The sequence below is a fragment of the Coniophora puteana genome (genome assembly GCF_000271625.1).
Source record: "Coniophora puteana RWD-64-598 SS2 unplaced genomic scaffold CONPUscaffold_12, whole genome shotgun sequence".
Classification (NCBI taxonomy): domain Eukaryota; kingdom Fungi; phylum Basidiomycota; class Agaricomycetes; order Boletales; family Coniophoraceae; genus Coniophora; species Coniophora puteana.
The window spans coordinates 782,552-794,717 of NW_006913064.1; the positions used below are offsets into that span (position 1 = coordinate 782,552).

Here is a 12,166-nt window from a genome sequence, read left to right on the forward strand (position 1 = left end):
CCGTGCCGAAATCTTAGACAACTATCCTGTCACCTGTGGTGGATGTCGTGAAGATGCATCAAGCTTTGGCTTTTCTTTGGCAGTTCATGACCGCCTTTTTGACGCGACGCTGCCATTATATGTATGATTCCTGTCAACCTCTGTCAGCCCGTATTCCTCGCGTGGGCTAGGGTTGGATCAACTTTAAGAGTGCATTCAGCATCATCTTCCATCAATATGATAGGCATCGCTAGGCATCAGGAAAACAAGAGAAAGTTCTGCTCCCTCAACGAGAAATTAGTTCGGCAGCTCCTTGACACTGCCAGTGACCGTCAGTGGCCTCAGAGGATCATGCAAGGGTCGTCATCAAGCGGGTCAACCTCCTGGTCGACACGTCAGCATACTCATCTGCAATGCCTACTAGGCTTTACCAGGGTGTATACTTACACCAATAAGACGGCACATAACACAGATTACCAGTGATTTGGGTTCAAAAATGGAGGTCGACTCGAAGCAGCCTCGAATACTCCCATGTCAACCCATGTCAGCCAGGGTCAGCCCTATGTTCGCCCTCGATTGATTGCCTCCGGCGGGAGCAGTTGTCAGTATGTTTGGACAAGTTTTGGTCTATCAAGTATTCTGCCGCACTTTATGATGACGGCTCGCAAATATCAACTGATGGGTTTAGGCCCTCTCGGTCGCATCAGCGGGCCTACTTGAACCTGTCGGTAGCCGAGCCTGCTGGACCGAAGCTACCCCATGCCCCCCCGCTTCCCGACCTCGACCCCAGCGAGAATGATCCCCTTCGCCCTCAAGGCCGTCTGGTTTGGGTTATCCTTCTCGGGTCAGTTCTGTTGCATTTATTGAGTCTCTGAGTTCTAATGTTTTCCATCTAGGCATGATTGCCTGCTGGATAGTCCTGATCCTTTTCTCAAAGGTGCTCAACAGCTGGTGGGTACTCATGATGTATTGCGTGCACACCACTATCCTTGAGAGCGCCTTCTGCCTCGGTGCGTTCTCACACCTTCTTTGTTCCCTTTGTGGGCACGAGAGCTAATGATGACCAAAGGCATGATATATCGAATGGATCCATCCCGAATGCCGAAGTTGTTTTGTATCGGTGAGCCGCAGAATGTTTATGCAGCTATTGTCACTTCACGCCATGAATCTCATTCATAACAGTCCAGACGCTTCTCATTTACCACAGCGCGTATGCACTAGCTGGAGTATGTGCCGTTTTCACTGTCGCTACTACTTGCTCCGTCATTTGGCCAATGCGATGGACTCGAAAGAAGTCGTACGTCGTTCCGCTTTTGTCATTTTAGTCCATTCATCGACTGTATGATTTCTCACCTCAAGGATATTGACTTGGCGCTGGTTTTATCTCTTCCCGACGGTTCTTTTTCCGCTTGGCGCTCTTGCAATTGCCATTCCCATCTTGCTCAAGGCAGACGCAATTCAACCCACCGGAGATGACATGCACTGTGATGCCAACAGCCCCGAGTGGTGTGTCCAGTACATACTTCCCATCTGTTAGGTCGTTCTGAATTTGCTCAGGGGTAGATTCCTTGGCTACGCTGGAATAACCCTCGTCGTCTCCATGCCTTGTTTCTTCTTATCCGGCGCTGCAGTAATCCGCGTCTGGCGTGTGCATATGCAACGGAAGAAGTTGAACCCCACGATCGAGCTCACTCAAGCGTTTTCACCTGTCGATTCTTCTCCTCATCCTACCCAGCCCTCACACATAAGCCAAAGAAGTGGAAGCTTCAACTTTGGGACAGCCATCACGACGAGCAACGGCCGCAACCATACAACACGCTCCGAACGCGCCAACTTCAAGGAACGCGCGTCAAGCCCGCACCTGTACGACATGTCGGACACCGAGTGCATAGACGTGGCGGACGACGTCACCCTCGATCGTTATCTCTTGGAGAATCCGAAAGATCTCGAGAGCGCTGCTCAGGACGACTCAGACAGCAGGATTTCGAAACCGGGACCGAGGGACTCATGGTCGGCCGACCTAAATGACGCCCTACCGCACATGGACGACGCATACGAGCCTAAGCGCTCGCGTTCACATTCACAATCTCACTCGAAGACCCAGTCACGTTCCACGCTACGGACGCCTGTATTCTCCCCTCCAACGCCAGTAGGATCAACGCCTACAGATGGACCCCCCAGCTCGGCGAGTCCAACAACTTCGGTGAAAAAGCATCTCCTTTCCTTTGTCGGGGTTCGGTCCCAGGATGGCCAAAAGACAAAGCAGGTGTCTAGTATGGTGGCTTCCCAGCGTACCCGAAGTCTGACGCCGGCGATCTGGCGGTTGTTACTTTTCCAAGTGTGAGTACCCCTCCTATGATGCTGGTACCGATAACCTGACCGGAGGACTTGTTTTGTTGTTTACAGGGCGTTTTTTACCATCCAGACGTTGGCTGCGCTCTCTACCATTGTAGATGTCGCACGACGGAAGCCGACGCCTACACCGTTTGGCACTCAGCACGTCGCTTTGATTCTCGCTGGATGGGGTCCAGCTATTGTCTTTGGTGGGCGACCCTGGTCTCTGGAGTTTTCGTGCACTACTGACTGATCCATCAATGACATTTAGGACATCTTCCTTCTATTCGCGAACAACTCCTCACGTGGAGACGGTGATACCAAGCACGTCCGCCCCTTCGTTCTCTTGTTCTCGTCATCAACAACGACCTCTCCATCCGCACATTGTGTTACTTTTGGCGTATAGTCAGACCTCAAGATGATGATTCAGTGAATGCAGACTTCAATCGTGTCCTGTCATAAACAACGGCGCAGCCTTTACTTCCCCTACTCTTTGTCTCCACATCGAACCACCTTCCTTTTCGTCCGTCCCAGAAGCCCCCCAAGGCATCGCTGCAGGTCACAACATCCACTCCCTCAAAGTTGGCGCTATCACCACCTTACCTTAGACGCTACTCTATTCCCCACACATTCTTTCGTATGCATGGAAGATGGTGTTGTATATCCTTATGATTCGCATATTCCCATGGATCTTGAATCTGTACATACATTATATACAATCGGCGCAATAAGAACTCTGTACGATGTGAAACGACGTGGATTGTTGGACAAGGGGACATTGAAGGCCCGAAGGACGTAACAAAGATGTCAAAGATCGGTTAGATTAAATCCCTCTTCGGGTAACGAAGGTCTACCGACATTGTGTCAGAGAAAGATGGATTAAGGCAATAGTTTGCTCACCTGCAGGTCCGAGGGCGTTGCGACGGCGAGAACGAACTTCCGATCGTTATCCGTGACTATATGTACCAACGAACATGAGTTAGTTTTTGCCCTTGACGGTTTACAAGAGACGCACCAAGTGCAAAGATGTTATCCTTGAGAAATTCCTCGAGTTCGGCGAGGGGTGTAGCGGGCGTGATGAGCGAGTAGGGCTGCGATGCCCTGCGCCTGAACTTGGTCATGTACTTCGTGACGCTGTCGCTCTGAAGAACAGATAATGATTGTGTTGGTCAGCGGTTAGGGGTTTCAAGATATGGGTGTTGCACAGGAGATGGAGGCGTACAGGGTCAGCAGTTCCTGCTTCCCATTTGATCTTGAGCGCGGGGACGTCGATGTATCCGAGCGGACGGCGGTTGTTGTTCAGGACACTGCAAGAATGAAGGGTGACAATGTTATGATACATGTTTTAGCATACGAGGATGCGGTCAAAGGCAGGTGGAGGACTTACGGTATGTGCGAGAAGTCGCGATCATACGCAAGTTCAATCGCGCGCGAGATGCTCTCATTCGACGGAAGCGAGAACGCTGGTGGCAATTGTAGATCCTAGACGGTCCATTTAACATTTATGAATTCATAGAACGAATTGCGATGCGGAAGAAAGATTGATTGCAAGGGTAGCAGGACAGCGTGAGTCGTGAGCCGGTGCTCAGTTCGGCTCGGAGATCAATAATTAACGCACCTCCACGACCGCCCCGCGGTACTTGTCATTTGGGAGCATCGACAAGAGGCTGGGTATGCTAGTGGTTGGGAGCTGCGCTGCTGGTGCGACAGAGGTGGTCATCTTCTGAAGAGCCGAAGGTTTATTGTGCGGGCGCTGGTGCAGGAGATGTGCCAAATGGCGCGAGCTTGGGCGACAGTCGCGGACGGTCTCACTTTTGGGTATTAGAGCCCCTATTGGGCCGAAACAGAGTTCGCGCGGAAGCGGCCAGAAGTCTGATATCAAGAATCACCGTCACGCTCGTTCAGGCCAGGTGTCGTGAAAAGATATTTGTGAGGAGCTCGGGTGCTTCTGGGATGTCTCGAATTGCAGTAATGCACACAAGAGCGGGAGACCGAGAAACATGGGCGGATGAGGCGGCTGGACTAGACTGGAGACGGGCAACCACCATTTCCAACGCGTCACAGTCCCACATGCAACGATCTGGCAAAATGAAAATGCGCACGGCCGCCAACACGAAAAAGTCTTGCCATCAGATATAGATTGCCCACCTTCAGCAAGACATAAAGGAAGACAGGCTGGAACTTGGAAGGGTGCGGACATGTAATGGGATTCTCTGGGCTCATAACATACTCGCAAAAGCATCGACCATCGCTCTGGCCATGAGAAGAAGTCTAAAGTTGTTGTTGACGACGGAACGATCACCGGGGAAACCGTTCGGGGGTGTTCTGCTGAGTTGAATGTCACCTTGATGTTACCCACCCTGAAGCACGGACCTGCCGCCGCAGCGCCGACATCCGATGGGCAATCGATCGCATCTAAGGTGGCCAAGCGGCCTGCAAACATTCCCCTGCGCATACTCCAAGGCTCTATACTACATAAAAACTGAAACTCATTCACGTTGCATGGTAGAGGAAGGCAGGAGGAAGTTCGTGGGGCGATATTACAGCCGAGGCGCGCTCGAGCGCGTGCTCGTTAGGCGGGTTTCACGTGACGGAACGCGCTCGTGTTTATTTGGTCGTGTTAGCGACTGGTTAGTTGAAAATGGCCACTTCCGGATTTGTTCAGGCCCTCATCTGCCCTCCACTCCCGCTCACCATCCAGCTCGTCCCCGCCCGCTCGTCACCTTCCCTCATAATAGTATCTTAAGAGCTCGCGGGTGCAGCTGTGAAATGGCCTCTAACATACCTGCAAGTTTCCTCGAGATTCGAGCTTAAACCACTCCGAAACTGACATTTAATGTTGAACTGCCTCATCAGACACGACGCACCACGCGTTTAACTCGCACCGTTCAAAATAGCGAGAACGCAGTCACTCGTCCGACCCGCATCGCTACTCGAACGAAACCCCCTTCTGCCAGCGGAGCTACCAAGGGAGCTGGTCTCACGCGGGCAACTGCCGCTACTGCGGCTTCCCGGGCCAAGGCCGGTAATGCCTCCGATGTCGAAGGGAAGCCCGACCCCGCTGCAGGCAAGCGCAAGCGCGAGGCCCTTGGCGAGGTCACCAAACTTCACAACAAGGCAAAGTCTGGCAACATCCCCGTCGCAGCTCCCACGAAAGATGCCAAGGGCAAGGGCAAGGAAGCACCACCTTCGGTCAAGGGGGACAAGTTTGATGGCGTCGTGATCCAGACCAAGCCCCCTTCTACAGTTGGTTCCCGCCAACCTCTTCGAAGCGTCAGCAGCACGACGACGAACACTCGTCGTACGACCCGGGCTACCGCAGCACCGTCTCAGTCTCGTCCACTAGCACACGTCAAGGAGTCTAAGTTCGAGGTTCTCGCTGAGGAAGATGACGGAATGGCACTGGACAAGCATACGATAAAACCTGCTCCTACTGGACATCGGAAAACTGTATCCCGCGCTGTTGCGCATGTCGAGGAGAAGAAGGTCGAGGTCCGTCGCAAGGCACCGTCGCGGACCACAGTCAAGCACCAGGTCCAAGAGGAAATTGAAGAAGACCGCGTTTTCAAGAAGCGGCGTACTTCCTCTGACGTTCCCGATGATGCCAAACTCTTCGAGGAGGAAGAACAATTACCGGAGCTCGATGTTGAGGATGCTGTTCGCCTTGATATCTTCGCCGATGAAGATGAAGCGGACCCCAACGGCGACCAGTGGGAGGACCTTGACGCGGAGGACGTTGATGACCCATTGATGGTCAGTGAGTATGTCAATGAGATCTTCGAGTACATGAAGGAGACGGAGGTGTGTTTCCTTCGTTTGATATTCTGGCTTCGAGCTCACCCTCTATTCGAAGCTTACGACACTACCCAACCCCAACTACATGGAGAGCCAAAAAGAGCTCGCATGGTCAATGCGAGGCATCCTCCTGGACTGGCTCGTCCAGGTTCATGCGCGCTTCCGTCTACTCCCCGAGACCTTCTTCCTTTGCGTTAACATCATCGATCGCTTCTTGTCTGCTCGCGTCGTCTCATTAGCTAAACTCCAGCTTGTCGGAATCACGTGCCTGTTTGTTGCGGCGAAGGTCGAGGAAATCATCGCGCCTTCAGTTTCTCACTTCCTGCACTGCGCAGACTCGTCTTACAGCGAGGCTGAGATCCTGCAGGCTGAACGGTACATCCTTAAGACCATCGACTGGAATCTCAGCTTCCCGAACCCTATGCACTACCTTCGTCGGATCAGCAAGGCTGACGAATACGAAGTCAAAGCTCGGACGATTGGGAAGTATCTCATTGAGGTTGGAGCTCTTGAGTGGAGATTACTCGCTACCCCACCGTCGCTGGTCGCTGCGGCTTCTATGTGGCTGGCACGTCTCATTCTCGGCTACGACAAATGGGTCAGTCTCATTCTCGATGACGTCATACACCATAGCTAAAAATATCCCCGTATAGACGCCAAACCTGGCGCACTACTCGTCCTATGCGGAGAGCTCATTGATCCCGACTGCTAACCTGATGCTCAACTACGTGCTCAAGCCCATAAGGCATGAGTCGTTCTACAAGAAGTATGCTGGCAAGCGCTTCATGAAGGTGAGTTGTGGTCATCAGCAGGCCGGGTGATGGCTGATTTTTCGTTTAGGTTAGCGTGTGGGTTCGCGAATGGGCCCTTGAGATGTGGGAAGAAGGTACTCAGGTTAACCTTCGGGAGGACCTCCCCGCGATCAAGGCCCAGAACCGGGCGAGACAAGAGCAGGAAGCCGCAGCGGAGGCAGAGTTGGAGGTTTTGAGAGAACAAGTGAACGGTCACAACCGGGTCAAGTCCGAGAAACGTTAGGAACGCACGCGCTCGATATCTGGTTTCTTGGCTCATTTTCCACTTGCAATCTCATTTCACTTCGCATGGACAACCAACACACAAGCATCATACGCATGGCATCGACCACAACTGTTTATTCCATCAACATCCTTGTTTATTCGAAGTGCCTACGAGCTTTCCGTCCCTCATCTCATTTTCTCATGAAATCTCATTTCCCTGTTATGCGCAACCTCACCCGTCCTCTCCCTCACCCACTCACGAATGACGCGCTCGCTCGATTTGTCCTCACCTATCGGCACTATCCCCCTCGCCTTCCCCACGGCCCCTATGCCCTATGTTGTCTATGCTTACTCGTGATGTCGCCCTCTATCCGAACACAGTGCCTCCTATCGCTCCGCTTTGGCGCAACGCTCTGTCGCTCGTACTCGCAATCGCAATTATCTCGTTCCTCGAGACGCTATCCCGTCCGATTGCTCGTTGCCCGCGCTGCCCTAACTCTGTCGTCGCGCTCTCATCATCCTTTGGCTTTCCTAGTACCCCAGTACCCAGCCTAACCCCGTCCTCCCTTTACCACGACTCCCACCCTCATCCTCAACTTCGAACACTCAACATAACTATATGTACATATCGCTCCTCGGTCTATGTTTTCTTCCAGCTTTTTTTCGTCCCTTTGTCGTTCGTTTTGAGCTGGGTTGTCCAGAGTTGTCTAATAAGAAGTCGTTTATCCTAGTGGGGATGTACGTGTAGATTCACACAATAAACCTCGATATCCAATTCCTCTGCATGTGTGAATGTGAGCTATCTAAATAAACAAATCCATGGACGTAGAGGACTGGGAGTGCTTGAGCAATAGTGTCGGCGTCTATTGCCTGGACATTTAGACGCCCATCAGACGCGTCGCGAAATTTACGGCGCGAACCTCCGACCCGACCGACGTGAGCCTTGCGCATTTCCGAAGATGGTCTCGAGGGTCTCGAGGGCACTCCGCCCACCATGGCCTTCAGCCTCCCTCCTTAGGTCTCGCTTCCATTCATGCGCCTCAAGGCTCGGCGGAAAAGTTGCGAATGAAGCACTTGCACACGACTACCAGCACACTATTCTTTTGCCCAAGACTTCGTTCCCGCTACGAACGAGCGTGTCCAAGGAAGATGGAAAGCTCCATGCTAGGACAACGGGAGAGCTTTATAGGTGGCAGGTAAGTCATTTTGCGTTATATGGGCCATGCTCTGGTACAAACTTCTGGGACAGTGGAAGAACGCGCAGGGACCATTGTTCGTGATGCATGATGGGCCTCCGTACGCTAACGGGAGCTTGCACATTGGTATGTCACCCATCTCGTTTTGTTTGCGCGTATATGCTGAGCTTGAGCAAGGTCACGCGCTAAACAAGATCATCAAGGATGTTATTAATCGGTACTACGTCTCCACTGGCCACAGAGTACACTATATTCCCGGCTGGGACTGCCACGGCCTTCCCATTGAGAACAAGGCTCTACAAGAACTTCAGGTATGTGCTCCGCCCTTCTGGTTGTTCTCGCCATCGACCCCTGATGTCTCGGAAGAAAGACCTTCTCTCCGTCCCTCGCCATGAAATTTGGGCCGCGGCGAAAGGGGTTGCGGAACGCGAGATAGAGAGGCAGAAAGAGGAGTTCAAGCAGTTTGGCATTATGGCGGACTGGAGTCGCGAATCAACGTATCGGACATTGGGTGCGTCGCGATTCTGACGTGCTTTCATGGAGCGTACTGACATGATGTAGATCATGAATATGAGCTACGGCAGCTCCGCGTGTTCCAGAAGATGGTCGAGCGAGGTATGTTCCTATTTTTTAAACAACATGAGACGCGTAAGCTGAGGAGAACACGGAAGGCATGATCTACCGTCAGAATAAACCTGTGTATTACTCCCCCTCGTCGCGCTCAGCACTTGCCGAGGCGGAACTCGTCTACAAAGACGACCATGTTTCTCACTCGGTCTATGTCAACTTCACGGTCAAGTCGCAAAGTCTAGGTGGCAAGCTCAAAGAACTGGTAGCTCCGGGTGATACTGTTCGGTTATTGGTTTGGACTACGACACCCTGGACGCTCACCGCAAACATGGTATACTTGTTCCTCGGTGAATCCGCACATTCTCTAATCCTTTCTATTTGAGGCCATCGCTGTCAACGCTGAGATAACATACTCGCTCTTGCGGAAGGAAGGCAGCTCGGAAATCACTATCGTTGCCAAGGAACGCGTGAAGGCGCTGGATAAACTATTTGGCTCAAGAGAACACCTGGCTGACGTTCACGGTATGGCCTCTCTTCCGGATGAGCCTTTCCCATTTACAACTAGTTTATAGGCACGGACCTAGCTGGGTTGCAATACCAATCGTTATTCGAGCACTCGACGGATAGTTCGTTTGGCATCATTCTCGGCGATCATGTCACCCCGGATTCGGGAACGGGTCTCGTTCATAGCGCCCCTGCTCATGGTCACGAAGACTACCTCGCCATGAAGTCCAAGATTGACGCCTATTCGTCGTTGGTCTGTCACGTCGATAGTGCCGGAACGTTCTCCAGTGAAATCGCAGACGTTGTAGGAACGAGCTTGGCTGAACGCGTTGTTGGCAAGGATATCTTGGGCGACGGGAGCAGGGGCATCGTCGAGTATCTTCGCGAGACGGGCTCTTTGGTCAAAATTGAACGGGTCAAGCATCGGTATCCCTACGACTGGAAGACGGACAAACCGGTCATCGTGACGGCAACGTCGCAGTGGTTTGCAGATCTAGGCGATATCAAGCAAGATGCCTTAGACGCTATTGAAGATGTCGCTTTCTACCCTCCCAACTGTGAGTGCTCAGTGTTATATACTTCTCCCTCTAATAGTTCAGTTGTCCCATAGCGCGAAATCGCCTCGAGGCTTTCATCCGCTCCCGTTCCGAGTGGTGCATTTCCCGCCAACGTGTCTGGGGCATCCCGATTCCCGCGCTTCACCACATCCCCACCGGACGAGTCGTCCTCGATGGTCCCACTCTCTCGCACATCCTCCGCGTCTTTGAGGAGAAGGGCGTCGCGCACTGGTGGGACGGGCCTGTTTCTGACTTCCTGCCTCCTGAGCTCGCCGCGCAGGGCGGAGCAGGCGCGTGGGAGAAGGGCACGGATACGATGGACGTATGGTTCGACAGCGGTTCTAGTTGGACGATGCTTCGGGCCCTCGACGGCCAGGCGGACAGGAAGTTCCTAGCGGACGTTTGTTTGGAGGGATCTGACCAGCACCGCGGGTGGTTCCAAAGCCAGCTGCTTACGGCAGTTGGTGCTGCTGATGCGCCGAAGGACGGCAAGAATGACCGCAGACCGGCGAGCCCGTACGGCGCACTTGTCACGCATGGGATGGTGCTTGATGAGAAGGGTTTGAAGATGAGCAAGTCAAAGGGAAACGTCATCAGTCCACTGACAGTCATCCACGGCGGCAAGGTATATTTCATCTTGGTCCAATTCGATGATTTGCGACCGACAAGATACCGCTTTTCTAGGACAAGAAGAAGGAGCCTGCCTACGGCCCTGACGTACTCCGTCTCTGGGCATCTACGGTCGAGTATTGGTCAGACATGTCGATCGGTCCGACCATCCTTGACCAAACGGACAAGGCTCTGCGCAAGATTCGCAACTCCGCCAGGTTCATCCTGAGCAACACAAACTCGACGGCAGAGCAGGCAAAGAACGTTCAGAAATCTGAGCTTGGTCTGGTAGGTTGAGCAGCCGGTCGTCTCTAGGTGTCGCTCACTACGAACATGCGATCCAGGCAGAGCGCTACGTTTTGCACATGCTGTACAAACTCGAGAAGACGGCTCTCGAGGGCTACTCTGCGTACAACTTCCCCCGAGGTGTGTGTTGTCCCCGCCTGATGTCTTGAAACTTTGCTCAAAGCATCCGCAGTGACGACGTCTCTCATCAACTTCGCCTATAGCACACTCTCTTCATTCTACTTTGACATCGTCAAAGATTGCCTGTATATCAATGCCGTCGATAGCCCTGAACGCCGTGCAGTCGTATACGCGCTCCTCAAGGTTCTTGACACGATGACGCATGTCATGGCGCCCGTGCTGCCTCACCTCGCCGAAGAGATCAACGAACACAAGGTCGACGGCACCCAGGCTTCCGTATTCTCTCAGAAGTGGGTTCCGATGGTAAGTTGCTTCTTTGAATGACGAGTTTAGAGTCTCACAGTCGTCCAGGACCCGCAGTGGGAGGATCCCCGTGCAGAAGCTGATATGACTCAACTGTTTGAAATCCGATCTCTCGTCCTTGGTCTTCTCGAGAAGGCTCGAAGAAAGGGGTATGGCTAGGCACCTTTTTTCATGTGTTGTTTAGTTCGCTCATCCCTCTCGCAGAGATCTCAGGAACTCCCTAGAAGCTGTTGTGGACATCGTCATACCCGAAGATATAGGTGGCGGAAGCGACCTCGTCGCCCTACTTAAGCGCGAAGGTATGGTTTCTTTAGCCCGCTAAGCTGTCTCGGGTATGAATTAACCCACGTCGATGGACTTAGAAAACTTCCTAAAGACCCTTTTTATCGTGTCTGATGTCCATCTGATGACGAAACCTTCGTTAACCAGCACTGACCTTCGTTGGCACGAGTCGCGAGACTTGGCCATCGAACCTGCCAATGTTCAAGGGGTGGAGCTGATTCGCGTCAGACCTGCAGAAAAAGGCAAGTGTCCTCGGTGCTGGACCTACACCAAGGAGGAGGACAAAAAACTCTGTGGACGTTGCGAAGACGTCGTTGAGAGACACTAACATAAGTTTAGATATAGAGTAATCTTTGAGATATCGGAAATATCGTAATACCCGAAACACTTCTCCTCGCTCTTCCTTTGCCTACGATGTTGTGAAGATGTTGTGATGTCGTGAATTGGTCGTGAAACTAAGATTCTCAGTGGCAGTGAGGCCCGTTCCCACGTAATCGGTGGACTACGCCTCTCTGGTGTTTTCCAAGTCCTATATTATGCGGATTGTTGATGAACTCAAGATGCTGCAGCTGTGCTTCTTCAGCAAAGTCCACGT

The 12,166-nt window shown here is 52.5% G+C and overlaps 4 protein-coding genes across 4 annotated transcripts; 3 read left to right on the plus strand and 1 right to left on the minus strand.

The window, feature by feature from the left end:
- The first annotated feature begins 746 nt into the window (after positions 1 to 746).
- On the plus strand, positions 747 to 2,831 carry CONPUDRAFT_139209 (uncharacterized protein). The gene is made up of 8 exons (XM_007774434.1): positions 747 to 823; positions 876 to 989; positions 1,049 to 1,099; positions 1,162 to 1,276; positions 1,339 to 1,485; positions 1,537 to 2,319; positions 2,386 to 2,522; positions 2,585 to 2,831. Exons 1-8 carry the CDS (start codon positions 775 to 777, stop codon positions 2,629 to 2,631), a joined length of 1,443 nt encoding a protein of 480 aa, XP_007772624.1. The 5' UTR covers positions 747 to 774; the 3' UTR covers positions 2,632 to 2,831.
- A 130-nt stretch (positions 2,832 to 2,961) lies between these two features.
- Positions 2,962 to 4,105, minus strand: CONPUDRAFT_139210 (uncharacterized protein). Its single transcript, XM_007774435.1, has 6 exons — positions 3,932 to 4,105; positions 3,701 to 3,795; positions 3,536 to 3,620; positions 3,329 to 3,455; positions 3,214 to 3,269; positions 2,962 to 3,163 (listed from the first exon to the last, which is right to left on the minus strand). Exons 1-6 carry the CDS (start codon positions 4,031 to 4,033, stop codon positions 3,137 to 3,139), a joined length of 492 nt encoding a protein of 163 aa, XP_007772625.1. The 5' UTR covers positions 4,034 to 4,105; the 3' UTR covers positions 2,962 to 3,136.
- An 895-nt stretch (positions 4,106 to 5,000) lies between these two features.
- CONPUDRAFT_129457 (uncharacterized protein) lies at positions 5,001 to 7,888 on the plus strand. Its single transcript, XM_007774436.1, has 5 exons — positions 5,001 to 5,100; positions 5,170 to 6,114; positions 6,167 to 6,706; positions 6,762 to 6,899; positions 6,949 to 7,888. Exons 1-5 carry the CDS (start codon positions 5,083 to 5,085, stop codon positions 7,141 to 7,143), a joined length of 1,836 nt encoding a protein of 611 aa, XP_007772626.1. The 5' UTR covers positions 5,001 to 5,082; the 3' UTR covers positions 7,144 to 7,888.
- A 183-nt stretch (positions 7,889 to 8,071) lies between these two features.
- Positions 8,072 to 11,948, plus strand: CONPUDRAFT_129460 (isoleucyl-tRNA synthetase). The gene is made up of 15 exons (XM_007774437.1): positions 8,072 to 8,320; positions 8,374 to 8,446; positions 8,498 to 8,631; positions 8,687 to 8,831; positions 8,882 to 8,935; positions 8,992 to 9,221; positions 9,274 to 9,412; positions 9,463 to 9,951; positions 10,005 to 10,576; positions 10,636 to 10,848; positions 10,905 to 10,986; positions 11,039 to 11,289; positions 11,338 to 11,438; positions 11,494 to 11,588; positions 11,652 to 11,948. The coding sequence occupies exons 1-15, from the start codon at positions 8,084 to 8,086 to the stop codon at positions 11,897 to 11,899; spliced, it is 3,063 nt and encodes a 1,020-aa protein (XP_007772627.1). The 5' UTR covers positions 8,072 to 8,083; the 3' UTR covers positions 11,900 to 11,948.
- The last annotated feature ends 218 nt before the right edge of the window (positions 11,949 to 12,166 follow it).

What these genes read in the sequence shown, in the direction of transcription:
- CONPUDRAFT_139210 (XM_007774435.1), bottom strand. Translation starts at nt 4,033, where the DNA reads ATGACCACCTCTGTCGCACCAGCAGCGCAGCTCCCAACCACTAGCATA. An exon ending in CGCGACTTCTCGCACATACC is followed by an intron (nt 3,621 to 3,700) that starts GTAAGTCCTCCA and finishes TCATTCTTGCAG; the next exon opens with TGTCCTGAACAACAACCGCC. An exon ending in GGATAACATCTTTGCACTTG is followed by an intron (nt 3,270 to 3,328) that starts GTGCGTCTCTTG and finishes TGGTACATATAG; the next exon opens with TCACGGATAACGATCGGAAG.
- CONPUDRAFT_129460 (XM_007774437.1), top strand. Translation starts at nt 8,084, where the DNA reads ATGGTCTCGAGGGTCTCGAGGGCACTCCGCCCACCATGGCCTTCAGCC. An exon ending in GAGAGCTTTATAGGTGGCAG is followed by an intron (nt 8,321 to 8,373) that starts GTAAGTCATTTT and finishes CTTCTGGGACAG; the next exon opens with TGGAAGAACGCGCAGGGACC. An exon ending in GAGAAGGCTCGAAGAAAGGG is followed by an intron (nt 11,439 to 11,493) that starts GTATGGCTAGGC and finishes TCCCTCTCGCAG; the next exon opens with AGATCTCAGGAACTCCCTAG.
- CONPUDRAFT_139209 (XM_007774434.1), top strand. Translation starts at nt 775, where the DNA reads ATGATCCCCTTCGCCCTCAAGGCCGTCTGGTTTGGGTTATCCTTCTCG. An exon ending in TGAGAGCGCCTTCTGCCTCG is followed by an intron (nt 990 to 1,048) that starts GTGCGTTCTCAC and finishes TGATGACCAAAG; the next exon opens with GCATGATATATCGAATGGAT. An exon ending in CGATGGACTCGAAAGAAGTC is followed by an intron (nt 1,277 to 1,338) that starts GTACGTCGTTCC and finishes TCTCACCTCAAG; the next exon opens with GATATTGACTTGGCGCTGGT.
- CONPUDRAFT_129457 (XM_007774436.1), top strand. An exon ending in TTCTCGGCTACGACAAATGG is followed by an intron (nt 6,707 to 6,761) that starts GTCAGTCTCATT and finishes ATCCCCGTATAG; the next exon opens with ACGCCAAACCTGGCGCACTA. An exon ending in CTGGCAAGCGCTTCATGAAG is followed by an intron (nt 6,900 to 6,948) that starts GTGAGTTGTGGT and finishes TTTTTCGTTTAG; the next exon opens with GTTAGCGTGTGGGTTCGCGA.